Source organism: Cyprinodon tularosa, unplaced genomic scaffold (assembly GCF_016077235.1).
Source record: "Cyprinodon tularosa strain WSP-4 unplaced genomic scaffold, ASM1607723v1 ctg41, whole genome shotgun sequence".
Taxonomy (NCBI): Eukaryota; Metazoa; Chordata; class Actinopteri; order Cyprinodontiformes; family Cyprinodontidae; genus Cyprinodon; species Cyprinodon tularosa.
The window spans coordinates 784,870-811,714 of NW_024039130.1; the positions used below are offsets into that span (position 1 = coordinate 784,870).

General features: G+C 38.1%; 1 protein-coding gene across 1 annotated transcript; it reads left to right on the plus strand.

Annotated features, from left to right (window-relative positions):
• On the plus strand, nt 1-26,520 carry strn4 (striatin, calmodulin binding protein 4). The gene is made up of 18 exons (XM_038298561.1): nt 1-473; nt 9,662-9,765; nt 9,911-9,987; nt 10,062-10,140; nt 10,247-10,432; nt 12,828-13,005; nt 13,091-13,247; nt 13,741-13,836; nt 14,118-14,236; nt 14,335-14,510; nt 15,235-15,282; nt 15,369-15,490; nt 16,128-16,295; nt 18,025-18,165; nt 18,292-18,390; nt 18,485-18,571; nt 18,844-19,032; nt 23,243-26,520. Exons 1-17 carry the CDS (start codon nt 171-173, stop codon nt 19,011-19,013), a joined length of 2,310 nt encoding a protein of 769 aa, XP_038154489.1. The 5' UTR covers nt 1-170; the 3' UTR covers nt 19,014-19,032; nt 23,243-26,520.
• The last annotated feature ends 325 nt before the right edge of the window (nt 26,521-26,845 follow it).

Consider the following 26,845-nt stretch of genomic DNA (forward strand, 5'->3'; position numbering starts at 1 on the left):
ATTCGGCCCAGTACCGTGTGAGAAAAGGAAGAATAGAGGGCAGCTTGTAGTGTTCAGCGGGGTTTGGTAAAGGGTTTGGGGTGGTGTTCTTGTAAATTCTTTTTTTTTTTTTTTGCTCATAAAGACTGTTGTTTCTATTAACTATCCTGGCGAGAGGTTGAACGGTTAAAATGGAGGCGGACAGATCCGGCGGAGGACCAAACCCGAACTCTGGAGGCGGTGGTAACGGCAATAGCGGAGCGGGGCGCAACCCTAACGGGCCTAAATCGGCACCGGGCCAGACGACATCGGGTGCCATAGTCGGGCCAATGGCAGCGGCAGCCGGCGCCGTTCCCGGGTCGTTCCTGCCGCGAGAGGCGCAGGACGGGGACTCGGGTATGACGCTTCCCGGGATCCTACACTTCATCCAGTACGAGTGGGGACGCTTCCAGGCCGAGAAATACCGCTGGGAGGCTGAGAGGGACGAACTTAGGGTAAATTTGTCTCTCTTAAAAAAACAAAAATAACAAAACATGCGTTTGTTACTCTCCCATCCAAATAAGCATGAAACAAAATATATTACAGAATCATAATCTTTGCCCTGCGAGCGCCCATATTCCTTTAAATCATTGTCAGAGGGGCAGCATGCTAATGGGCTACACATTACATCGACCAGGATGCATTATTACTGTACAATATAAAGAAGTGTACCACTTAATGTTAGCAAGAAGGGAAACTGCTACCACTCTCCTTCATAAATTAAACAAACAAGGTTTTAACGAGCATTTATTCATGCTGGTTAAATGCAAGTTGACAAACAAAAAGGCGAGGTAAACAATTCACTTTTGGTTTCCTTTCTTATACTTTGATTTCTTTTCTTTTTTAAAGACACCTCCTAGCCACAGCTATTTAAAATGTTTTCAGACATTCATGCCAAACTGCACGCAGAGGAATTACCGATTATTAAACAAATCCTCCTTAAAATCACCCCATTATTGAGTTATTATTATTATTTTTTTTATAAGATCATGTCCTTACTTAACTAAATGTTCATTTGAAATGCAGATAGATCTATAGTGGTGCTCAAAACACAATAATTTTTTTTACAACGACACGTTTTAATTTGAAATATTTCATTTGATTATTAAATGCTTTTATCATGCCATCTGCTTTTTTTTTTTAACAAACATGCTGCATGTAGCTCTCCTATGTATTTAAAACAGGGTTATCTTAATAAGATATTGGCTGTCTGTTGTTTTTTCTCTCTTCCACAACTGGAAATAGTCTCTTATTAAGTCTTTTGTTCCATGCCATGACTTTCTTTAAAGGCAAAGCAAGTTTATTTGTATAGCACAATTCAGTACAAAGGCAATGCAAAGTGCTTTACATGAATAAAATATCGGAAAATAAAACAGAATCAAAGCAAGTAGGAAAAAAAATAAAATAAAAAAATGCAGAAACAAAAAAGAGCATTATGGTTAAGTGAGATAAGCATAGTAGAAGTGTTTGTTTAGCTTACTGAACAGAAAATGTCACTATAGTTTAGAGCGGAGGTCTTCAACAGAAACTTCCTGGGGGTAACAAAAGTTTTAGTAGATTAGACTTTTTTTTTTATATTCCCCCTGCAATTTTTTCCACTAATTGAAATGTCTTTAAATACACTTTAACATGATTTAAACACACTGTAGTAAACATAAATAGATGCAGAAGATGTCTTTCTGCCGTTTCATTCATAACACCTGTCCCATCAACCAGGAATCAGAATCAGAAATACTTTAATAATCCCAGGAAGAAATTACTTTCGTTACATTACTTTATCTGTAATAGAGTGGCTATAGGTACAGTTTTATATAACACAATTTTATACAATATATATAAATAGGGGGTCCTTGGCCTGGAAAACGTTGAAGACCCCTGCTTTAGGGTAAAGGGAGTCTTTCTTTTCCCTTTGCTATTTCCAATAGCAGAGAATGGCATAGTAGCTCTATGAATATTATGTGAAGACATATGACTGCTTTTTTTTAAAGCCAGGTATTGGTTATTTTCCTATCCCTATTTCCAAACAATGACAGGCTGGAAGTGACTAAATATACTTATAGATGGATAGGTTTCTGTTTTTACTAAATATGGGGAAAGTGTGTTTACATTCTTCAAGCTGGCTGAATGTTGGTATGCAGCAACAAACTGGAGCCTTTTTAATGCTCAATAAAACCTAAAAAAAGATACATATATCTGAAGGTCAGTCTTTGACATTTCATGGGAAGGACTGGGTAAAAACAGCATGACAGAAATTTTTAAAGGTTTCAAAACTAACTTTTTAAAACCCTGTTATACCTCAATTACATCGACCCAATTTGCAGTGTCTTTAAATAATCTTATTTTATTTATGAAATTATGCTATTATAGGAGTAAAAATGTCAAAGTTTAAGCTTTTATCAGTTGTTGAGAAAACTCCCCCAGCTTAAATGTAAACATAAAAACAGACACGATTCCCAGAATGATAATCATCCTCAGTAAAATGTATATCTGTATGTCGTGCAAGCGCTCAGATTAAATCCCAACCCCTGAACTGGCATGCACATAAATGACTCACTGGTGCGGGGGAAAATTTAGGCCAAAACATGTCGATATTAAATGATCAGCAGCTTACAAATCCTTACAGCGTCTGCCTTTAGGTTAGATGAGTGGGCCTAGAACTTGAAAGGTCATTGATTTCAATGGGTAAAAATGTCATGGACAACCTATGTGTGAGTCAGTGGGTATAAAAATGCCCTTAAGCAAACCCTGAGTCCCATGGTGGTCCCAGTTATTCAAATGTGAAAGATAAATGTCTTTTCACAAACCTCATCCTGCATAAATTTGAGGCAGCTTTGCCAGGCAAGGTTTAACTTACTTGGCAAACTGATTTAGGCTAAGAAAAAGTTGGAGAAATATATGCAATTGCATTTTTGCACCGCTCTTGGAACAGTTTTCCTTTTAAAAAAATCTCATCTTGAGATACTGTTCTTTTGAAGCATCTAAAAACACAGTTTGCTTCTCAAATTGCCCCTGATTCAGGTCTATATAGTTATAAATAGGAATCTTAAAAAATACGGATCCACGATAACAAACTGCCAGAGCTCGCCTCTTTTCTGGCCACAAGGAAGAGAAACTGAGAACAGAAATCAGTAACGGGTCATCGCCATGTCCAACAGGCTGTTCTAATGCTGGGTTTGCTTGTAAGTATTTACGTCACATGATTTGGCTTCACAGGTACAATTAGCACAACGTCCTTAGCTGGAGGAATGAAAAAGGGAACACTGCACTGTGGGGTTGGAAAAAAATGACCTAGCTTACATTTTAACACCCACAGGCTTCTGGCTTTTGTTGCCAACATGTTTGAAGAGCTCTCAACATGCCAGTTAGTTTTCCCGCTGGCTACATTCTGCACAATTAACAACATGGAGTATGTGTGTGTATATTTAGCCTAAATGCTGTCACACGTGGCAACTTGTGTGCTTAATTTCAGTAATATAAATGAACCACATATGTCTTAAAAATACCAAAAAAAGAAGAAACATGACTATCAAACAGAGAATATAGACTTTCTGTTTGCAAGCTGTGAAACTTTTATTTGACATCTTTGAAGCATGGCGTTTCTTTGCAAGACCACCCTACGTGTTCCCTCTGCGAGCGTGTTGTTCATCTAAGAGGCCACCTGTGGTGTCCTGTCTCCACTGACAGGCCGGTAATTAGTGTCGCCCCGCCTCTCTGAGTCAGGTGGGATGTCTCATGTCAAACTCAGGACAGCAGCAGGAAGGACAGGTGGTTGCTTACTGCTAAACATTTGAAAAAGTTTTGTGAAATAAAAAATATTTCTATCTTATTTCTTTGTTAGCCATGTCACTTTGAGCAAATAGATTAGTGGTTACCCAGATAGATTCAGTTCCTGTTTACTGTGGGCTTTAGGGCCCCTGGGTACATCTCTAATTAATAGTTCCACTCTCTTAGCTTCGACACACACCCCATTTGTAAGCATTGCAATATTTGCAACCATTCTTTCTACCTACTTACATTTTCATTTTCTTTTATGCAATACCTTGACAAAGTATTCAGATACAGGGTATTTTTTCACATTTTTCTGAGCTTATAAACACAAACAAGTGCATTTGATTGGAATTCCATGATGCAGATAGCAGGTAGCGCATTATTTCAAAATCAATGAAGAAAAAAAAACCAAATCTGTATAAACAAAACAATGAAATGTGTAGCATGAGTTTCTATTCATGCAACCCCTGCCATAATATTGTAGCATCAAGTTTTGCTGGAGTCACAGCTGTGAGGTTTCTTTGTTTATGTTTCTTGCAGCTTTGGACAGGCAGCCAGTTTTTAGTCTGGTTGGACGGAAAGCGCCCTTTAAAATAGTTTTGAAGTTCTGCCTCTGATTCTCAATTGGATTGTTGTTAAGGCTTTGGCTGGAGCTTTCTAACATATGAATCTAATTTGATCTAAATGATTCTATGGAAGTTTTGGCTCTATGTTAAAGGTTGTTGTCTTGCTGGAAAGTTAAACTTCGCCTTAGACTTAAACTGGTTTTCCAAAATTGTCCAGTACTCAGCACCATCCGTCTGGCCATCCGTCCTCAAAACATAGAGATAGTTTTTTTTAGCATAATGTGCCAGCTTGTTTTTTCCTGCTACATGTACTGTTTTTTCTTATAAGTTCATGTTGGTCTCATCTGACTAGTACACATTTTGAGTGTTTGCCGTGTCCCTTACATTGTTTTTGGCAAACCCGTAACACAAATTCTTATACGTTGCTTATATAGGTTATAGCTTTTTGAAACCCAATGCTTTCCTCTCCCAATGTCAGCTTTTTAGAGGGCACAATTAGAAGCTTTCCTGTCAAAAACTCTGGCTACTTACCGGCCTCTCCTTGCACATCCAATTGAGTTTGCTTGAATTGCAAAATCTTGTTTCCATTTTCTAAAGATGGATCTTATACAGATCTCATGTAGATAATTACATTTTTGAATATTGTTTCATAACCTAATCCTCACACCAGGAGAGGATTTATTTAGGGGTATCAGATTGAAAGGGGGCTGAATTCTAAATGCAAATCATACTTTAAAGATTTTTATCTAGAGCATGAACCAACTACTTTAAAAATATGCATTATTTTGTGTTGGGCTTTCTCTTAAATCTCAATAAAATGGCTTCAAATTTCTGGTTTTAACGTGGCTCGGTATGAGAAAGTGTAAGAGTTATAGAAACATTCTCAAAATACTGTTGATAAGGGTCAACCTTTGCACCTTGTGAGACTTTTCTTGACATTTATTATGTTTTTACGCCCAACTACCTGCTGTATTGCCTTCCATAACTTAACCAGCGCACTTTTATATGTCCCTGAAAGGTTTGTTGCTCTACTTGTTTGCTTATGTTTTTTTTTTTTTTTTTCAAGGGCGATAAAAATAGGTAAATAGATGGCCTATAGAGATGAAAAGCTCCTCTTGATCCTTCTCTATAGCTCCAGGAGAAGAGCTAACAAAACTGGCCCAACCTGTGCCGGCTGTCCTTGTGACAAAGTATTTTGGAAAGGTCAGCATTAACGGGTCACAACAAAGAAAAGATAGAATGGAAAGAGAGATCAGATGGCAGGATAGGTGTGCTCTCATTAAAGTTCCTTTTGTCATCGAGTGGTTTGGTAGTTTTACCAAGGTGCTAGTGGAAGCACAGCATCGTTAGCAGGGCTCTGGTTAATGCTAACCTAATGCTGTTGCCCTTTAATTAACAGTGCTTCAACTTTTAATTTAAATGTTAGATTGTATTATGGTACATTACTATTCACACATATACCAGTACTTTGAGACCTGTTATTATACATTCATAATATTTTGCTTATTCATTTAATTGCCTGATCTTAGTTCATCAGGTTATAGTTTTTCTGGTCCTTTTTAATAATCAAAGATCCCCCAGAACAAGCAGGTAAAAGTAGGGCTGTTGGAAAATATCCGATATAATATAGATCGATTTGTTCCTAATATAGAATAAAAAGTATTTTTACATAAAACAACATGGGGAAAATGGGCTACCGCTGCACCGCCATTATAGCCCAGAGGAGCCCTTTTGCTATGTGACGCAGGGCCATATCTGTTGTTGACACAGTCACAGTGGAAAACATGGACTGAATTGAACCCCAAACAATGTGGATACCAAAATAACTAAATGATCAATATCTTCTGCTGAACACATACAGCACTTTTTTATCTGTACATTTAATTTTGATAGCAGGGTAACATATCACATTATATTGTGATTTGCAGTATTGTGATAATGTTGTATTGTGACCCAAGTATCATGACACGTATCACATAAATTAGAAGCTGTAGGTTTCCTTGCTAGAAACAAAGATGCCAAATTTTAACATGTGGGAATGGAAAGAAATTCTTAAAGAGGTTGAGGGCTAATGGCTATAGAGATGAATCCGAGTTTTAGCTGATTTAAAACAAACTCAAAGAAAAAATATTCAGGTCCATTTGGCATAATATGTCAGTGGATCTGAAATCTCTTCAGTGTTGTTGTGTTTGTCACTGTTTTCTCTAACCAAACGACTAGCTTAAGCTGTGTTAGTAGAGGCCAGAGTTGGGTAGAGTACCCAATAATCGTAACCAGGTAGGAGTAGTAGTACTTCATCATAGGTTTACATGAGTAAAAGTAAAAAGTAGCTGTCCAAAAAATGTATCAAGTAAGAGTAACTAATTTACTTGTCCTCATGATCATAACATCTAAATTAAGATTAAAACATGATGGTATAAAGTTACAAAACAGAAGGCTATACGCAAATTATGTTGTTTCAAAGAATAAAATAAAAAAATATATGGCATACAGTAATTATGCTATCACAATTTCAGGTGAAACACTTTTCAATAGATATTTTCTAATGTATTTTGTCATAAAATTGTCAAGTAATCTCTTGCAGTATGTAATGCAAGAGGTTTGAATAGGTTACGTTGCTTCCAATAACAAGATGCTGTGGACTGTTTATTGGATTTTCACTGGACCTCCAAATGAAGCAGCAGATAGAAAGTAAGATACAACCAATAGGATTGATTACAAAAATAAAAGTATCTCGTCTCTGGCACATTTTTGTTTAAAACAAGCTCTTTCTTCACTGAGTAACATAACTCATGATGGGTAGAGTATCCAGACATTTTATTCAAGTAAGAATAGTGATACTGCATACTATTTTTATTCAAGTTAAGGTACAATACAGTAAAACAAAATTTTTTAAGTTACTCGGGTAAATGTAACTAAGTGTAGCTAATTACTACCCACCTCTGGTAGAGGCTCCTTGCTGTTATCAAAGGATGATCAACCAACTGAGATAATGATCTAACAACATGGAGATCTGGAAAAGTACAGTAACTACTATTGCATAAACAGAATAAAACAGAAACACTGCTTATTCAATGAAAATTTAAGGAAAATATTTAGTCTTTTATTTTGATTATAAAGTTGTAGTAGTGAGATCCGGATCAAAATTGCCCTATCCAAAAAAATGTTTTAATGTCTTTTCAAATAGTAGTAAAGAAAGGTATAATTCTGTTACATTCCTTTCAGTGTTCATTAAACTTAAAAAAACCCCAAACAAAACAAATGAAAGTGATGTGCAAATAGCATCTCACTTTTATTCTTCTAAAGGAGAGGTTTTTTTCATTTTCTAAAAGTTGTATCTATACTGAAGCCAGCCTGAAATTACATATGAATGAATTGGATCCGTACAATCGCCTGTGAGTCGGTCGGTATTGTGGTTTGAAGGCCTGAGGTTGCCAGTATGAAACAAGGAGCAGAGTGTTGGACTGCTGGGCTGGTTATCAGGGAATGAGGGCAGGTAGGGGCCTGTCTGTTGTGTTAGTGGGAGTGAAAACCTGTATCCTGCTCTTTCTGGGTGAAGTGGAAAGATTCCTGAGAGTTGGAAATCGGGAAAACCAATGGTGAATAGGATCATTTAGAAGTGATGAACTTGGCGAGTTGATATCTGCATTTACTTGTCAGAACAATCTTTGGCATGCCTTTTGAGATGGATTGAGAACAGGACTGGGTCAATGTCATTTATGTGTCTCAAAGTCCCCTCTTCCCCACTGTGGTCATTATTATTATTATTATTATTATTTGTGAAGTTACCTTTTCAAACCCAATGATGTCTCAAACAGCCCTCTGCTTGGGTTAATGTGGAAACCATTTTCCATCTATTGCAAAACAGGTCATCAAACATGCTGCTAACAGCAACCAGACATTATGAGCCCATATAAATACTGTAAATATTTTATTGCATGGTTGTCCCTTTATGATAAAGAGGTTTCTTACCCAAACCTGCCTCCGTTTATCATTTTAGTTCCTCTTTAAATTGCACCGACATGTCTGTATTTCAGAGATCATACCTTCAGTGTTTACGTCTGAACTTTGTCAGTCACCTCCAAAGCCTTTAGATAAGTCAATGAAACCACGTTGCTTTAAATCGGGATTACTCGGCAACAACAAGGTTTGCTCGGCAGATTAGCCCATGTTCCACTGGCCCTTCTTAATCATGACACACTGTCTGTGTTTGTGTGAGCCTTCCGGAAGGTCTGCAGTCTGGAGCAGGCCGAACGTGTCCCCCATGAGGCAGCGATTTTTAGACTGCTCTACTTTTACAGAAGTGAGTTTGCGTGTAGGAAGAGAGTCAGGGACAGACTTTGGCGAGCGGGGGAGAAATGGGCTGTAAAGTAAGCTCCATTAATGCTCTGACTCGACTTGGTACAGAGATTGAAAGAAAGGAAATTTGCAATGCTATTACACAGTCCTGTGCTTGCAAATACTTCAAGTCGAAACTGGGTTATAGCTTTTTAACCCACTTTTATTTGGAATCATATTTTCTTACACTAATTCTTTGGAAAAGAGGCCAAGATCTGTAAAGCCTAAAGTAATGCAGTGAACTCTGCCCAACCACCTGCTGAAAAGCCTTTAAAGCTATCTTGCCTTGAAATAGGAAACCTTATAATGTTGCTGTTTCCTCTCAAATCCCCGTGTTTGATAAATGGACAGAATGGGCTGTAAAAAAAAAAGAAAACTCTTTCCTTAAGTTTGGAGTTAAATGATAATGGAGGAAGGAAACGGACAGGAAACGAGAAGGGAAGGATGTGTCTTACAAGAGTGTTTGAATTCTGCTGGTCTGTTTCTTGTTTTTACTCTCCTGCAGCTGTGCAATCAGACCTTTGCCAGCAATGGTATAAAATAGCTCCCCTCAACACCCTTTGACTTATTCCTCTGGCTTTATGCGAAAATGTGTTTTAAATGCTTGTCATTTTTAATTTCTTTTTTTTTTATTCTCCTCATTGTTTCAGCTGGAGAAAATTATTGCATTTATAGCAAAATATGATTTTGGCCCAAATGATCCATGTCTTTGCCAAGGGTTGATTTGATTTGTTTCTTTTACTATTTAGTTTCATTGTGATTTTTTTTATATTAGTTTGTTTCTTTTTTTTTGTTGTATTTTGTATTTTTTGTATTCAGGATGTAGTTATACTACTGCTCAAATGATTTTTTGTTTTTAACTAAATATTTTTGTTAGTAAACTTAGTTTTTTTTTATGCATGCATTTTAAACAGTACATTTATCTGACAGAATTTGGTCTGTTTGGTTTATTGCCTTCTCATGTGTTTCAGGCTCAGGTGGCATTCCTGCAGGGTGAGAGGAAAGGCCAGGAAAACATGAAACAGGACCTGGTGAGGCGGATCAAAATGTTGGAGTACGCCCTCAAACAAGAAAGGTGAAGGACATAACAATAATCTGATCTCTTTGTATCCTTTGCAGCTTTTAGGATGTCTTTGCATTTCTCTAAAAGTCATAATATTTTACAGAAGGAGTATTATTTCCTCTAATATTGCTCTTGTGGTTTATTGTTGGACATCCAGGGCTAAACATCAAAAGCTGAAATCAGGAAATGACCAGAGTCCTGGAGACAAGAAGCCTGAGATGGAGGCAGATCAAGGTATTCCTTTAACTTATTCAGTTTATTTGGATAAACTATGTGATCTACATTACAACATACTTTATTTTCTTTAGTTCCCAACGGACCAGCTGAGATGGACTCTGAGCCAGCCAATCAGATGTCCTGGAAAGAGGGCCGTCAGCTACTACGCAAGTAAGTCATGACTTTACATCAAGGAGACACAAATGATTCAAGGACATTTGTGTTGATTTATAAACCATCCTGATGGATGTTTTGTTCCCCTGCCCCCATAATGCAGGTACTTGGAGGAAGTGGGTTATTCAGATACCATCCTGGACATGCGCTCTAAACGAGTGCGGTCCCTGCTTGGGAGGAGCAGCCCAGAGGCTAATGGGCCCCCACCAAGCGAAAGCTGTCCAGAACCAGAACCTCGAGCAGCTGGAGAATCCTTGTTGGTCAGACAAATCGAAGAACAAATTAAGAAGTGAGTCCTCTTTACTGCTGCAGCTGCTAGCAAAAGTGACGTATGAGTTGTAAATGCACACATTATAATGCCTGAGAAACTGTGTCCTTTTCCGGGGACCATCTAATCATCAGGGAATCTGATGCAAAACAAATCCCAAGTTTCTGTCAGCAATTGTTTTATTGATGAAGTGTGGTACTTTAGAGTCATACATCATGCACTACATACATACAGACAAAACAACACAAACTTCCATCCTCTGCTGCTTATCCGTGGTCGGGTCACGCGGGTAGCAGCTTCAGTAGGGAGGCACAGACATCCCTCTCCCCAGCCACTTGGGCAAGCTCCTCTGGAGGCCAGTCGAGAAACATAGTCCCTCCAGTGTGTCCTGGATGTTTCTCTGGGTCTTTTTCCAGTGGGACATACCCGGAACACCTCACCAGTTGAGGTATCCAGGAGGCATCCTAACAAAGTGCCTGAGCCACCTCAACTGGCTCCTCTCAACATTGAGGAGCAGCGGCTCTACTCTGAGTCCTCCCTGGATGACTGAGCTCCTCATCCTATCACCCTAAAAAAAGAAAAAAACAACAACTTCTCTTCTAAATTCAAAACATTATTTCAGGGCTCCCTTGGGTCTTTGACATCCTGGAAATCTTTTGAAAATGGCAAAAAAAAAAAAACAAAGAAAAAGCCATCCTTAAAAGTTCGATATGTTTTTTTTTTTTTTTTTTTTTTTTTTTTGGACAAGGAATTTCTTCCTGGATTGATTACACATTATCATTTTTTGTTTGTTTGCAAGTTCTTTTGTCGTGACGTTGTTTTGTTAGTGTTTTTGCGCTCTGAATTAAATTGGTTCTTCAGTGAAAGGCAGAGTATGTTACCATGGTGACTAGCCTCACAAAAAATGAATCCAGCTTTGTGGTATCGGAAAGTCAAGAGTTAAGCCTTAAGTTGTATCGATAACCCAGTAACCCTGCTTTGTGGCCCTATGTTACTTAACCAAGTTAAGCGATAAGTCCGGAAAATTCAACTGAATCAAGGAGGGATTCGACAATATTTTACATAACAACACGAAGTAGGCTACTCATCACAAAAGAAGCGTCTTTGATACTTGATTCTCTAATGTTATTGGTAAGATATAATTATGGGGATAACAGAATGATGTAACAAAAAGATAAATATGATATCTGCTGTTTAATAAAGTTTTTCACTCTAATAAACTTTCATGAAGTACTCAATATTCTATGTACTGTAACATACGGGGTTCCACTGCTCATTTTTAGGTTAGTAGTTCATTTGAGTAACTTCTTGAATCATGACACTTAAACTCGCTTGGAAATGTGTCTGTTAGGCTGTTTAGACATCATAGTTGATGCGCTATTGTTTTTTTAAACAGTCAATCTGTGATCTCAGGGTCTGTTGAAGAAAAAGACAGACCTCCATTTAGCTTGATTACTTTGACCTGGCTTGAGATGGCTGGACCAGCTTGGGTTGACCTTCGTGGAACAGATGCACTGATCACGCTGTAGTTTCTGGCTTTATCTCTTATCCTGGGATTTCTGAATTCAGCTTTGTTTAAAATAGGATCCTGACTCAGATAAAACAAAGACAAAAAAAAAACAACAAACACCTTTGCTTTTTTTAAGATATAAAACACCCCAACAGGACATCCTTAGAAAATATAAACCGCCCTTACAAGAAAAATACAATATCTAAAACGTCCTTAGAAGAAACATTCAATGCTACTTTTAGCCTAAAGTTCTACATACACTAATGTAGCAGCGTGCTAAGGTGAGATGCAGCCTGGACAGAACTAGCTACGCAGAAAAAAACAGGACTAATGGCGGCTGCTGCTTTAGCAGCTGCAATACAATTTAGCATATTTATAAGGACCATTTCGAAATATTAGATTTTTATATGAGGTGAAAACCTTTATAAAGCAGAACTAACTCACATTGCAGCTCAAACATTTAAGCACTGAAAATGGTTTGTTTGGATACAATGTAGAAAAGTTTAAGTCTTAATATTTTACCTGTCAGTCCTGCTGATTTTATCTGACTGATAGCACAGTCATTAAGAATTATATTTAGAATATACATTGAAGTTTTTACATTGAAGGGTCCCTTTTTTTTTGCTATTGTTTGTCTGATTCAAAATCTGTTTGAACATAATCTGAGGCATTTTTCAGCAGCAGCTAAGAATTGGATCCAGTCTGATTTTAGCAAGCTACTTGGCTCCCCTCACTATTTTCTGCAGGGCCTTTCTTTTCTGCCATAGCTTAGCTACAGGTATACATTATCTCAAACATTTTAACTAACCAATGTTTGTTTGTGGGCTCTAGTTTGCATACATTTTTACACATTTATGATATTTTTTTGCAGTGTTAAATTTTAATACTTAACTTTTTTACTAACAGAAATGCGGGTAAAGAATGCTCAAAGGAAAGTGGGGGCAGCTCTGTGCTCGATAAGATCCCCTTCCTTCATGGCTGTGAGGATGATGACGAGGAAGACAGTGATGAAGAAGATGATTTCCAAGGCATTGCTACCGATTGCATTGACGGCCCGTGCAAAAACAAAAAATCCCGTGTAAAGGTGAGATCAATGAGTTGAAACTGATTGATGCTGTTACAATGAGCTGTTTGTGATGCTATTTTTTTTTTCTTCTTCCCCTGTACAGATAAGTTCAGAGCCCATGACCACAGATCTGGACCCTGAAGATGAGGAGGACGAAGATGACTCAGAGGACGCCCTGAATGAATTTGACTTTCTGGGCTCAGGGGAGGATGGGGAGGGGGCGGGAGAGGCCCGGATCTCGGGTGATGGACGGGAGATAGGTACGCCGCTACCATAATTGTCAGCACTGCCAGGATCACTGCCGACTGTCTTCTCTGCCTCCACCTGCTCACCTTTTTACCTCCTACGTCCTGTTGTGTCTCCGCATCTTTTCTCGTCAATAAAACCAGCCTCTTTTTCCCAACTGCCTGTCTCTCTGTCCTGTTTCACGACCTTCAGATCTGTGTGGCTGCCATCTTTGTCATGTTTATTGTGCAGTTTGAAAAGGTGATCAAGCATGCTGCCTTCTCTGGTTATGTGCTCACATTTCATTCCTTCAACCATAAATACACCTAGTAGATGTTTCACTCTTTCCCATAAAAGTGGATTTAAAGTAGTTGAGGGACTTATATGCATATTTAAGGTATGTAGTGGGTCTTTTTTTTTTTTTTTACTTTTCTGCTCCCTGCATTCGTCTCATCCGTTGGCCTCCCTATTTTCTCCACCTTTCGGCATGACGGGATGTTTTCTCTCTTCTCTTCTCGCCGGATTCAGAGAACCGCAGGAACAAGCTGCAAGGCCTGATGTCGGACTTTCCTCCTAAACCATCTCCGCCCCCATCTGTATCAGGACAGGCTCGCTCTGGGGAAGGTAAGCCTTTCACATCTAATAGGTTCAGCAAGAAGCGTACCACCGTTATACTCCTACACATGGTGATGTAGCCTGGACACAGAATTGTAAATTTAGTTTGCTTAGTTTTAAACCTGTGTGTGTGGGTGGGTGGATAAACTTGCAAGGCTACTTCTACACCTGTAAATAGTATCCTAGGTACACTGTGTGGGAGTAAAGCACCTAGGATAAAAAAAAAGCACAACTTTCTAAAGTTCTTTATTTATTGAGCCGTGGCTGTACTGTCTACCTTCAACCTGCAGGTGGTGCTCTGGGATTCTCTTCTGACGTCTTTATTATGGATGCTGTTGGAGGTGGCGACATGAATCTGGGTGAACTGGCAGATCTCACTGTTGCCAATGACAATGAACTCTCCATAGATGTAAATACGCACCTGAACTGGTCAAAGCTCTGCAGTGGGTTACTCTGAGCCTAATTCGATAACGATGCACGTCTCCTCTTTGGATTCTTTCTCATCAGATGCAGGACAACAGAGAAGACTTCAAGAAGACCTGGAATCCTCGTTTCACGCTGCGCAGCCACTTTGACGCCATCCGGGCGTTGACGTTTCATCCTAACCAAGCAGTGCTGCTCACTGCATCTGAGGATGGTACACTAAAACTGTGGAACCTCAACAAGGCCATGCACTCAAAAAAGTAAGTACCCCGCAATAGAAGAAAATACAATGACCCTTTATAAGTTATTCTACTTCTAGGGTCTGTGTGTGTGTGTGTGTGTGTGTGGGGGGGGGGGGGGGGGGGTAGGGTGGGTGGGGGGGGGGGGGGGGGGGGGGGGGGTTGTTGGGTTGTCTGCGTTAAAACACGGGCATTATCTGATCTCTTAACAGTGAAGTTGTAACTTCATCCATAACACCTGATAACCTTCTCCTTACCAGGTCTGTTAGTTAAGATGGACATGCATGTCCTAGCAGGTTTACAGAGTTATAGCATGTTTTTTTAGTTTTTATCCTAAGCTTAGATTAAACTCGTCCACAACTTTTCCTTGACCTAAATGCTGCATTCCTCACTCTTTATGTTGCTGCATTTTCATCAATGTTCCAAAGACCTTCGTACAACAGCTGTCTTCAAACTGCATATAGACAGGTTGTTTGATAACATATGTTTTTTTTTTTGCACTTAATTATTGCATGGAATCAGTAATGGGTCCTGTTTTTTCTTTTTTGTAAAAAGATGTAAAACATTTATAGTTTTCCTTCCACTTAACTCTTTTTCAATAATTTTTTTGCCATAGGTATTTATAAAAATCCAAAGGAAATGAATTGAAGTGAACATGTCTGAATACTTTCTCATAGAAGACCTAAAACAGCAGAGACTACTACGAAGTATAAAGCGCATGCTAACAGGTTGTTTCCCTTCACAGGAACGCAGCTTTGGACGTAGAGCCCATCTACACCTTCAGGGCACACAGGTGTGTTTAATTCCAGAGTTTTAATTGTAAAAATGCTTTTTTTCACCCATTAAACAATCTAATGCCATTTGCCTATAATGATATAGTGGAGCCGTCCTGTCTCTGACCACGAGTGAGGATGGGGAGTCCTGCTACAGCGGAGGTTTGGACGGAACTGTCCGGTGTTGGAAGATGCCTGACCTGAACGTGGATCCTTATGATAACTATGGTGAGACTTTATGGCCTCATTATCATTATGGGGCCCTTTGCCTTGTTATAAAGTGTAGAAATATTTTCTATGTTTTTATGGGTAAAGCAGGGTTAGCCATAAATGGCATTACAATTCATTAAATGTGATTACTGGTAGCTTTTCAATTTTTGATTTTCCCAAGAGAAATTTTTATTCTAACGCTGCTAGATTAAGCTTTATGTTTGAGTTTTCATATATCATTCCTTACTCCATCATCTGTCTTCTACAGACGAATCTTCTAAAAAAAAAAATACAGAAACATTTTTAGTGTGGACCTGGAGATGCAGTTTAATTTAAAATGGAAATTTTGTAGACTAAAGAAAACTTTTGATTTAGAGAAAAACCTTGTTAAAAATCATGGTTACATATCTAGTGAGATTAGTTTCCTTATAGAATACAAACTGTAGTTTTGTAACTGACAAAACCTGCCATCTGCTGTCCATTTAGGAGACTGGGGCAAAAGGAAAAAACAACATTGTTTCTCACTTTGTGTATAAAATATGAATTTAGTCTTAAGACTACAGCAGTCTGAATTTCTTGAGAGGTGTTGAATAATGTATAGAAAACCGATGCTGTGTGTGATGTTTTTAAAAGATATTCTCCAATCTTCTTTCAGATCCTGGCATCCAGAGCAGCGTGCTGGAAGGCCATGAGGACAGCGTTTGGGGTCTGACCTACTCTTCTGTTCACCATCGTCTCGCTTCATGCTCTGCCGATGGCACGATTCGTCTCTGGAGTCCTCAGAACTCATCTCCCTGCCTGTCTGTCTTTAATAAAGAAAGAGGTAGAGATCGGCTTTGTGAAGCTAAATATAGAGAGCGAAACAAACAAAAGGAAAACAGTAAAGCAAACTGCAGCGACTTTTAAAACGGAACAGCTCAGAAGGAAATAGAAAATATTCGGGTGACAATATGGAAATCAATGTATTCCTTCAAGCTTATTATTTAAGAATTTGTTTTCGTGTTTTTATAAAACGTTACACATTTATTTCAATACATTAGAATTTGATCAAATGGTTTATTTTTGACAGGTTGCACCTCACAATCTAAAACATTTGTAATATGTTTCATTGGACAGTGGGATCCATATCAAGCTTTCTTCATTTTTAATGTAATGAATAAGAATTATAGTTTCTGCAAAAAACATTTGAACAGGCATCAGGCTTTTGGCTAGAAATATTTCATAGGTTGTACACCTTGGTGTACCACAACTTCAGGCTTTGCGTGGCGTTGCGGCGAAAGCTTCATAGGGTTAATTGACAGTTGTCTTTCCTGTTAGGGAACGATAGGCATGGGGTGGCTAATTTGGGTTATAATCCCTGCTGGTCTTGGAATTGTTAACTGTCAGAGTTGGAATTAAATTCTTTCAAACACAAAAAAAAATGGATCTTGTACATATTGAAATAACAATAGGAAAGAAACCAAGAGTTCTAAATTGATAACTTACTTTAAATTAATATTGCTGGAGATTCCCAGTAATTCCAGGTTGAAACCAGTGATTGCTAATTCAATGTTGGTAATCTTTAACACAAAATTTTATGCAAGTCACATTTCTTATCTGATTGCTCTGGAAGAAGCTGGAGATTGCATTCTCTTTGGTTCTCCCTTTTTCCATCTCTTCATATTCCTTAAATTTACACACTCCTTATCAGTAATGTTGGAAAAAATGTGAATAAATAAATCCTAGTCCACAAATATCCTTATTTACATATTTACTTACATTTTCCTGTTGTATGTTCACATTTATGGATTGCATCTAAAAATATCAAACATATTTTCAATTCAAACTATAGATATGAAATAACACATTATAGCAAACAATGGCTTAAATTATATGATAGGTCATCAAATCGGTGTCAGTTTCGTCTGCCAAAGAGGCTGCCTGTAGGAATTTGAAATGTCCAGCAGGTGTCAGTATTTAGTGACACAGTATTGACACAATATCAATCCAGTTTGCAAATGTGCCTAAACGCTTCATGATGCCTGATGAGCCCATCACTATCGGACAGTATTGTCCCAAAGAACAAAAAACCTCCAAAATAATCCTATAGTTGTCAGGCATTCAATGAGTTTTCGTAAACTTTTCAAAGTTTCAGGCTTACCAGTTTGCAAACAGCACATCATGCTGATGACTGGATGCGCAACAACTCGAATTTTAAACATTTGAGTGAAGTTTACGGGAGAAAAACAGACTGTTCAATGTGTCCATTTTATAGTAAAGGCCATATAATTTACGGATGGCTAGCTTAAAGCCTGATGTGCATCATTTTCTAACAGACTTTATGTCTTCCACTTTTTACTGATATGAATAGAATCTAAACATTTAGCAGTGATTGGTAGCCCACCCTCCTTTTATATGTCAGTGCCTATCTGCTGCATAACTGCCTATACAGCCCATTTGCCTTTGATAGTAAAGGCATAATAGTATTGTATTAATAAAACTTCATGTATGTATGCCTGTGTTTTATTATCCAGTAGTCTTCCACTCATCTGTTTTTTGTTGTTGTTTTTTAGAACATGGAACACCCACCTCTGTAGCCTTTGTAACCACCGATCCCAACCAGATGGTGGTCTCATTCGACAGCGGTGAGACGCTGCTCTACGACCTCAACACGGAACAGAGCATCGCTGCATTAGAGACGCAGACAAAAGATGGTATGTTAGGAGGTTCTAAACTTTTCATTTTTCATACAGATGACCTCCCCTTATTTTGAAACATGTTAAGACTGAAAAATAATAATCTTCATAAATTAATCATTTGAACGTATGTCCTCTTTGTAGGCAGTGAACTAATTAATCGCGTCGTGAGTCACCCGACGGAGCCCGTCTCCATCACAGCACATGAGAACCGTACAATCTGCTTCATGGACAACAAGACTGGTGCCTGATTATTTCATAAGCAAAACATAAATCTTCTGGAGATAAAGATTGATTCAAGCTTGCTGATTTCTTTTTTTTGTTTGTTTTTTTGCAGGTAAAGTTGTCCACTCTATGGTGGCACACTTGGATGCAGTGACATGCCTCACCACAGACCCTAAAGGCACTTACCTCGTCTCTGGAAGTAAATATGAGTTTTTAATTTAATTAATATACACTAGATGGTTTTAAATTCTTATTTTTTAATGCCTAATATTTTAGAACTGTCCTGTTTTTTTAAATACATTTTGCTTTATTATTATTTTCAGTTAACTTTTTTCTCAGAATCAGATCATGAAAGTACAAATTAATAAATAAAAAAACAAACAAATGAGGCAATGAGCATGAGACATTTTGATTTTTAAAGTAAGGTTATCAAACAATTCCCTCCTTTCACCTGCTCCTTCCCTCCTGCAGGCCACGACTGCTCAGTGCGTCTGTGGATGCTGGACAACAGGACGTGCGTGCAGGAAATAACCGCACACAGGAAGAAGTACGACGAGGCCATTCATGACGTGGCCTTCCATCCTTCACAGCCCTTCATCGCCAGCGCTGGCGCAGACGCACTTGCCAAGATTTTTGTCTGAATCCACTGTTGTCATTTCGGTAAGATGGATGGTGTCAACATAATATTATGGATTATTGCAAAGCATTGGGTTTTTAACCAGCTCTTAAAAACAAAGTCAGAGTTTAACACTGCAATTTGCAAGCCACAGGCCTCGTTTTGTATCTATACAGATTTAATTAATCTAAAAAGAACATAAATATGTTCTGAAGATTTCGGACATTGAGCTCACCATGGACTTGATCTTTAAAACGTGTGAATCTTTAAACGGGTGCAAATCTGTTTTTATGTGCAGAGCAGATCTTCAAAGGGGGGGCAAAGTGATTTGTGTTTATAATTTAAGAGAGAGCTTCTGCCAACCTTCCTTAACTGATTCTTCTTCATTACAGTGAACCCTTGTTTTTTAGGGGGTTATGTTCCATAAAGAACCCATGATAGACAAAATCGGTAGTAATTTTTTACAGTTATTATTAAAAACGTATTCAGGCTTATATCCTCCTTCCTCAATTTTTTTTTTTCATGAACGCTTCTGTTCTAGCAGTATTGACGGAGGCGGTCTCTCCAAGAAACATTTTTAAGTCCAAAGAGTTTCTTAAAGTTTTAAAACCAGCCTTAGCCAGCATTAAATGAGCTTGCTACTAGGAGGACAGCAGTCATTGATTGCCAGGTATCTACATCCTCCTCCTCTTCCCTATCATAAATGTCATTGCTGTCAGTTTGATATAGTGTTCTAGTATTTGTACAGATAACGTTCATATCCAGTTTAATGTTCTTTTTTCTGCAGTCATAATTCACAAAGCTAATGCAGACTCCATCCTTACCATGATCTTGTTGCGGATAGTTGCAACCCTTTTTGCGTCCTTATTAAAATGTATTGCTGCTGTCATCCTTATGTAATTTTCCTCATTCTTTCTGGAACGAACGGAACATTAATTAATTCTATAATTGCGACGTACAGCCGCATAGGTTCCCTCATTAAGCCTGTCCAGAAGCGTAACTTTTTCTGCGATAGTTAGCGTCTTCCTTTGCCTTGTGGTCCGGTCCGCAACTGCCTCTGTTGGTGCAGAACATTTTGTAAACAGTATGGGTTTTTGCAGAAAATCTGCAAACTTAAATTTAGCAAGCTGCTTTACATGTACATGGTTATTAAAATATTAAACCGTAACGTTATTGACACGGGTCATTTCATCATTTTATATTTACTTTTGTGTGCGGTACTATGACATAGGCTACCTATGTAAAGCATTCTGTAAAATATTTTTAGCATTGTGACTATTATTTTTCAAAACCATTTTTATCAATATTACCTCAAACTGACTTAGAACCTTAGATTTTATTTACTGCTGCTTTCAAACCACAGGTAACATGTAATCTGCTCATTTTAATGGGCGAAACCAAACCGGTTTCTACGTTTTAACATTTGTGCAGCAACCTTTGTAGATCTCTTGTAACACACCCACTCATTGCATTTTCAAAAAAAAAAGAAATAAAAAGCTGCAGCAAATCAGCTCCTCTTATTTGGAATCTTTGAAGATTGAGCCCCATCTGTATTAAAAGTTGCTGTTATATTTAAAAATATATTGAAGGTTTAGATCATTTAGTTATTTATATTCAATGTTTTGCAAGGACTTTTATTTAAAACTACTTTTTAGAGCCGTCTTCTAAAGCCATTAATCACTAAATTTCAATCATGAGATTCTTTGTGTTCCCATATTTCTAGAAATTAATCTTTAGCGCCATCCCATGGCTGCCATATCCAAACAGTGCATTCTGCTGGAGAAGACGCCGCGTCTTGTCATGTTTATGTCTGCTACTGACTTCTTAGAGACAGATAAAGCATATTTTACATATTTGTGGTTTGATTTGAGTGCAGTTTGGCTGTTGGGTAATAATGACCTGAGGACAATATTTGTAGCTTCTTTTGCACAGCTTACATTAGAATATGACTAAAGGTAGCTTTTAACTTTTTCTAATATTGGGGTCAGATTTGCAAATGTCATCCAATATTAAGTTGGAAAAAATAGTCTTTTATTTTTATTTTTCTGCTTTTGACCCCTTGATGCCCACTGATGCAAATATGCAACAATCAAAGATTGCATGTGCATCCCCTCTGTGCCAGTTTTTACACATTCATTGTGGACCTTGGAACCTTTGGCAAGCTCTTGTTTCTGTTTAATATTGTCTCTAATGATATAAGTTATCATTGACCATTATAAACGTCTCAAATTTGTAATATACCTACATTTCTTGTTATTTTTGAAATAAATAGAAAGTTTAGAGGTGTAAATTTGGCAAATAGTTAAAGAGCGTGCAGATAACAAATGGCAGGTACAAAGGGATGAGCTCATATGAAGCTGCTGGTTATGTGATCCAACAGTCTCTTTATTTCAGTAGAAATAATCTCACTTGCATCAGAAAAAGTTGGCAACGGTCCTTTTCTGTTTCCAAATATTTCAGCAGGATTTGCTTGTTGCAGAGGCCTCTGTGTTCTCCTTCTGGAAACATAAGGAGAGAGTTAGTCACCCTGCCGGATGTTGTAAAGTTGTTGTTGTTGTTACCACAGAAACAATGAAAAGCTTGTTTGCCTGCACTTACAGCTCACTCAGCGTTCGCTTTAGATTCATGACTGCTCCCTGTTATCTGTGCCAGCTGTTTTTAACTTTTAAAGCTATCAATTTTCATTGAGGCTTTTTCTGAACTGCCACCAGAAGCAGCTGTGCTAAAGCAGAGAAACATCTAAAACCTGCAGGACATTGGTCCTTGAGGACCGACTTTTGACATGCCTGCTCTAGAGGTTAGCCTTGGCTAGCTGTAGCCTCTCCCTGCTCATTTTTCCTGACTGGCTTCTCCAACGTACTGCTGTCCTTTTCTCAGTCAGCTGTAGCCCCTCTCCACCCCGGGTACACATATCAGAACTTCTGCTGTGCTGCTCCCTCTCCTTTGGAGCTGCCTTCTCTCCCTGCCTCGGTGCGCTGTCTGTCCAGGGATCTGCCGCTCTGGTTCCTTGGCTCCAGAGGGAGGCGCAGCTGGCTGCCGGTTATGGAGCTCTTTCAGCCGCTGTTCTCACACTGATTTCCTGCTGCTCCTACCTGAGCTCAGAATGCTGTCTCCTCTTCCATCTGTTGTCTGGGTGATTTTTTCCCTGTGTTTTGCAAACTCTGACAAAAACAAACATGGCCAAAGCGAACGACAAAGATGCGCGTCTGCTCAGAAGTAAACTCCTCAACAACACAATGACTGGCTCTTGGTGGTCTTCATAATGACCGGCTGGTCGGCGACCTTAGCCGATCACGTGAATATCGTCCGAATTCTGAGCACTTTAGTAGGAACCTACAAATACATGTTTAGAAATAATGAGAGTAAATGAAAAGCAATGTGCTTGATTACAATTTTTCTTTTCCTCTTTTTATCTGAGATGTAAAAGTTTAGAACAATCTGTCGGTTTAATTAACGTTTGCCAACTTTCAAATCTCTTCTTATTAAAATGTGAAAACAACTTATCCAAATGATGTTTTGCATCTTACTGAAGTACTGTGTAGGTTTACAGCTCTCTTTTTGGATGGTTTTAAATCATTTGAATGGTAATAACTACAAGGCTGTTAACTCATTTAATAGTCAGTTTTATGGCCGATGTATAAAACTTGTTCCTGGTCAGTCAATCTGACTGACGGTCAAAGGAACAGGTACTTTTACTTTTGGCAGGGGCAAAATGCAGCTTTGAAATAAAATACTAGTAAAAGCTTGTCAGCAAAGGTAAGTTTGCAGTGCTTCAACATTTCCATGGAAATAGGTGTGCTTCATACCGCACCTTTACCTTCCACTTAACCCATTAATTTGCCTGGATTCTGCTCTCAAGGCCAGCTTCTTTTAAAAGGCCACTCCAGTGTCCTTTCATCCATGTTCTGGGTGTCAGTGACGGTCTGCTGGTTTTGGGTTTATGTAGTATTCAGGTTTTCTGATCACTAAGAGATTGGGATTTTATTTTGTTTTTAATTATAATCACTAAAATGATCAGGAGTAAACGATATACATCAGTCTGATTAATGACACATTATGAACTTAATTACTAAAATACATATTTTTTTGTGTTTTTTTTCTAAATATTTACTAAAACAAATGGCTGAATATTTAGAGACTACTATCAGATCAAAACTGTCTGCACTGAAATATTTTTTTTATTGTTTTTTTTTTTTTGTAGTTTGTGCTCACCCCTCTTAACATTTTTCAATGTCTGTCTGATTCTGCATTCAGTGTCCTTCAACCACAACTGAGGAAGAAGAGGCTGAAGACGACAGTGGACCGATTTCTCCTGCCCTCTCCCACACAAAGACACACACCCGTCCTGCAGCCCACTGGCTGGGTCGTCACCACAGGACATCCACCCCCTCTCCCCCCCTCCACAGTTCTGATGCCTCAGTGACTTCTTGTAATACTAATCATATCTTGTACTGCTTTTTTTACAACCTAAGAATTATGGCTGCTCTGTTTTCAAGTAATCATATTTAAAAAAAACAACACTTTTCTACACTACACCCTCCTTTCTTTTTTTGTCCTCTCTCCTCTGCCTATCTTTATTACAATCCACCCTGTGTATAATGCCGGTGCGCTCTTGCTGCTGACACACTACCCACATTTCACTAACACATTTGCACTGCCGCCTATCATTTCTGATCTTCGTTCGACGAGGAAGTGCTTCTGGCGAACACACAGTAGTAGGTATGACGTAACGCAGCAACGGCTGCAAGTATTCACAAGGAACACCTGATCCCGGCTTTGCTTTAGGAATCGATGTCTCACATTCCAAAGACTCTGGGCAGAGTGTGTTTGTTTGGTTTCATATTTCGAATTGGAGAATGTTTAACTGTTTTATGTAATATATATACAAGATGGGGGGAGGGGGGGCACTAAGCAGTAAATGAATAGCTTTAATTTTTAAATGACATAATTTGACTTCATCCCGTTTTTAATTCCTCTGTGTCTGCGTCTTTAGATTCTGTCTTTTTGTGTGTGTTGCCCTTTAAAGGCAACACTTCCCACCAGAAACAACACAAATTATTTTACAGCGAGCAGACTGATGATCTCAGACTACATTTACAGGCTGACGATAGAGATTACAAGTACGGCTAAAATCAGGAAGCTGTAGCAGCGGGAGCCTGACCTGTTTGCTCTCTACAAATGGCACAGATGCTGCCGTTTGGTGCTTTTTACTGTACAGTGGAGTGTGTGGGTGTGTGTGTGTTTGTGAATGCACTATTTAAATCATGGTGCTACAAAAAGACCTCATCAGTCTTGAGTCTGAATCAGGGACCTGGTTATTGTGTTTCTGTGAGATTGTTGTCACTTTTTAGGCTGTTTTGGTTGAGTCATTCCATTGACTGTGACCAGTCGCTGTTAATGTTTTGATTTAAGGAATGTGAACGGTTTTGATTGTTTCAGGCCTGAGGAATGTGCAGGTCTGATGCCGAGAAGGTGGCTTTAGTTTGTTTGGGGTTATTGTTTGTTTTATTCATGGTTTTCAGTGTTTTAGAACAGCCAGAAGTCATTAACCTTTTTGTTTTACCTTCACAGGGGCTAATGACACAAAGATGAGTTTCAGCTTCCTGTAGAGGCATGCTTTGAGGAATGTTGACTTATATACTTTTGGGGGCTTTTAATGATAAATTTAAACTTTACTTTTAAAAGATAATTTTAGTGATTTGTTTTTATTTTATTTATTTTTATTTTTTTTACAGATATTGGGTGCAGGGGTTTCAATTCATTTGGGATTTTCTTTGTTCTACACAAGATTAAAATGACAAATATAGACTGAAAACACACACATCCCCACAGAATGTGTTGGTAAACATCCCTTTGCAAACGACAATGTGACCACCTTTATCTGTTTGTTATCAACAAACTAACAGTATGATTGGGACTAAATACTTGATCGCAAGTTTATTTCATTTGGTTGGTTTCCTGTGATGGACCTGGCTTTTAAGCAAATTTTATAATCTGAGATTTTCCAGTTCTGAAAGTAACACACTGGAAGATGGTGCTTCATTTTAAAGGTGTCAGTGTTCACCCTGAACACAGTTTTATATGAAGGAAAGGGAATCGGTGAAAAAGAGGCTAAAATTCAACCCTTCAAGAATTTAAAAGCATGAACACTAACCCATCTGTCAAGCATGGATGTGGTAGCATCATGCTGTGGGGCAGTTTTCTATTCAGCAGAATAATAAAATAGGACCTCCTTAATTATGTTCAGGTTTGCCTCAAATAAATAGATGGTAGACATCGGGAAACCCATTGAAAATGAGAAAGGTGGACATCAAACTTCCAGAGCGGGTCTAATCATGTTTGTTCAGAGAAACCAGATATTTTCAGCGAAGTTTGTATTTTATGGTAAAAGTTATGCTGGAAATTTGAAGATAGTTTGGTTTCTCTGCAGATTCCGAAGGGGTCATTATATGAATAGCTATCTTAGATACTGTATAGGAATGTTCTCAATAGATTCAAACTTATCCTTCCTAATTATTTTCTTTAAAATTAGATCATTAAAAGCCCCAAGTTCTTGTAATAAGTATAAACTCTCTCAAACAAATCATTCGACCGGGGAAAACCTAGACATCTCCTGGCTTTTAATGGTTCTGTCTCTTCAGTTGCTGCTTTTACAAAAATCTCTACTAATACCTTTCTGCATTTAAATGTGTACAATCTGTTTGCAGAAGACAATATTGGTTGCTTTTAATTTGAACAAGCTAAACAAAGATGTTGATGAATCACGACAAGATGGCATTCAGATGTGATGTGGATTCTCTAAAATCCAGAAAACGGAGCCTGCCAGATTAGATTAGGAATGGTTTTCTAAAAAAAAAAAAAAACAGTTAAAACATTGCATAATTATTAGATTAAGGTGAACTTTACATTTTACCAAGGAGCCCTTAGTGGAGAATATTTAAACAGACCCCTAAAATTAAACAGGGTCACAATTTTGTTTGTGTTTTGCAACGCTGGAATTGAATACTAATCTGTATATTTTTTTGTCCAAACAGGGTGTTGTATAGATGTGTGAGATTAAAGAACATGTCACTGCTGTTAGTTTAACATGCATCAGAAAAACAAATGATAGATATGATCCTCAGCAGGTCATAGTGTTCTGTTTTTACACTTAACTATTTACTTCCATCTTGCACTACATCTAAAAGTGAATGCTTAGTGTAGAAATGAGCAGATGGGGTGCAGAAAAGGTTTACAGGTGGTTTCTTCACCTGAAGTGAAAGCTCCTGTCCATCTGAGCGAATTAAGACAAATCAGAGCGACGTATTAAGAAATCGGAAACAGGCTGTAGATGATAAGTAGGCTCACCATTATGTGCTGTAAATGTCTATCATTTCATTGCTTTCTTTCTTGCATTTCATTTTTTTAAATATAAATATGATTATTACGATTTCAGAATGCTGTAGTATCATAAGTGACTCATTTTCCTTGCTAAGTATAAAACACAATTGTGGATGATGATAATGATGAAGATGATGTAAAACCTGTAAAAAGGAAAAAAAAGGCAAAAATGGTTAAAAGAAAAAATGAGAAAAAAATGCTGAAAATATGTGGAAAATCTGTCACCAGTCAGAGGCCAAGGTAAAGGACTCCCGTTTCTGTGTGTTTTTATTTTTTTATTAGCAAGTTATCACTGTGTGATATTTTGTACATCATATAAAGCTGTATTCCAACAATTTCCTCTAACTACAAGGGATGAGAGACCTGCTTTTTATTGATTTTGTCTTATATATTTTTGAACCGCATTCTGGCTCGTATCAAATAAATCTTTTTTTGTTTACGGGGGTCACCTGTTGTATGTCATTAAGGAAGAAAAAT

What these genes read in the sequence shown, in the direction of transcription:
- strn4 (XM_038298561.1), top strand. Translation starts at nt 171, where the DNA reads ATGGAGGCGGACAGATCCGGCGGAGGACCAAACCCGAACTCTGGAGGC. An exon ending in TGAGATGGAGGCAGATCAAG is followed by an intron (nt 9,988 to 10,061) that starts GTATTCCTTTAA and finishes TATTTTCTTTAG; the next exon opens with TTCCCAACGGACCAGCTGAG. An exon ending in AGAGACGCAGACAAAAGATG is followed by an intron (nt 18,166 to 18,291) that starts GTATGTTAGGAG and finishes TCCTCTTTGTAG; the next exon opens with GCAGTGAACTAATTAATCGC.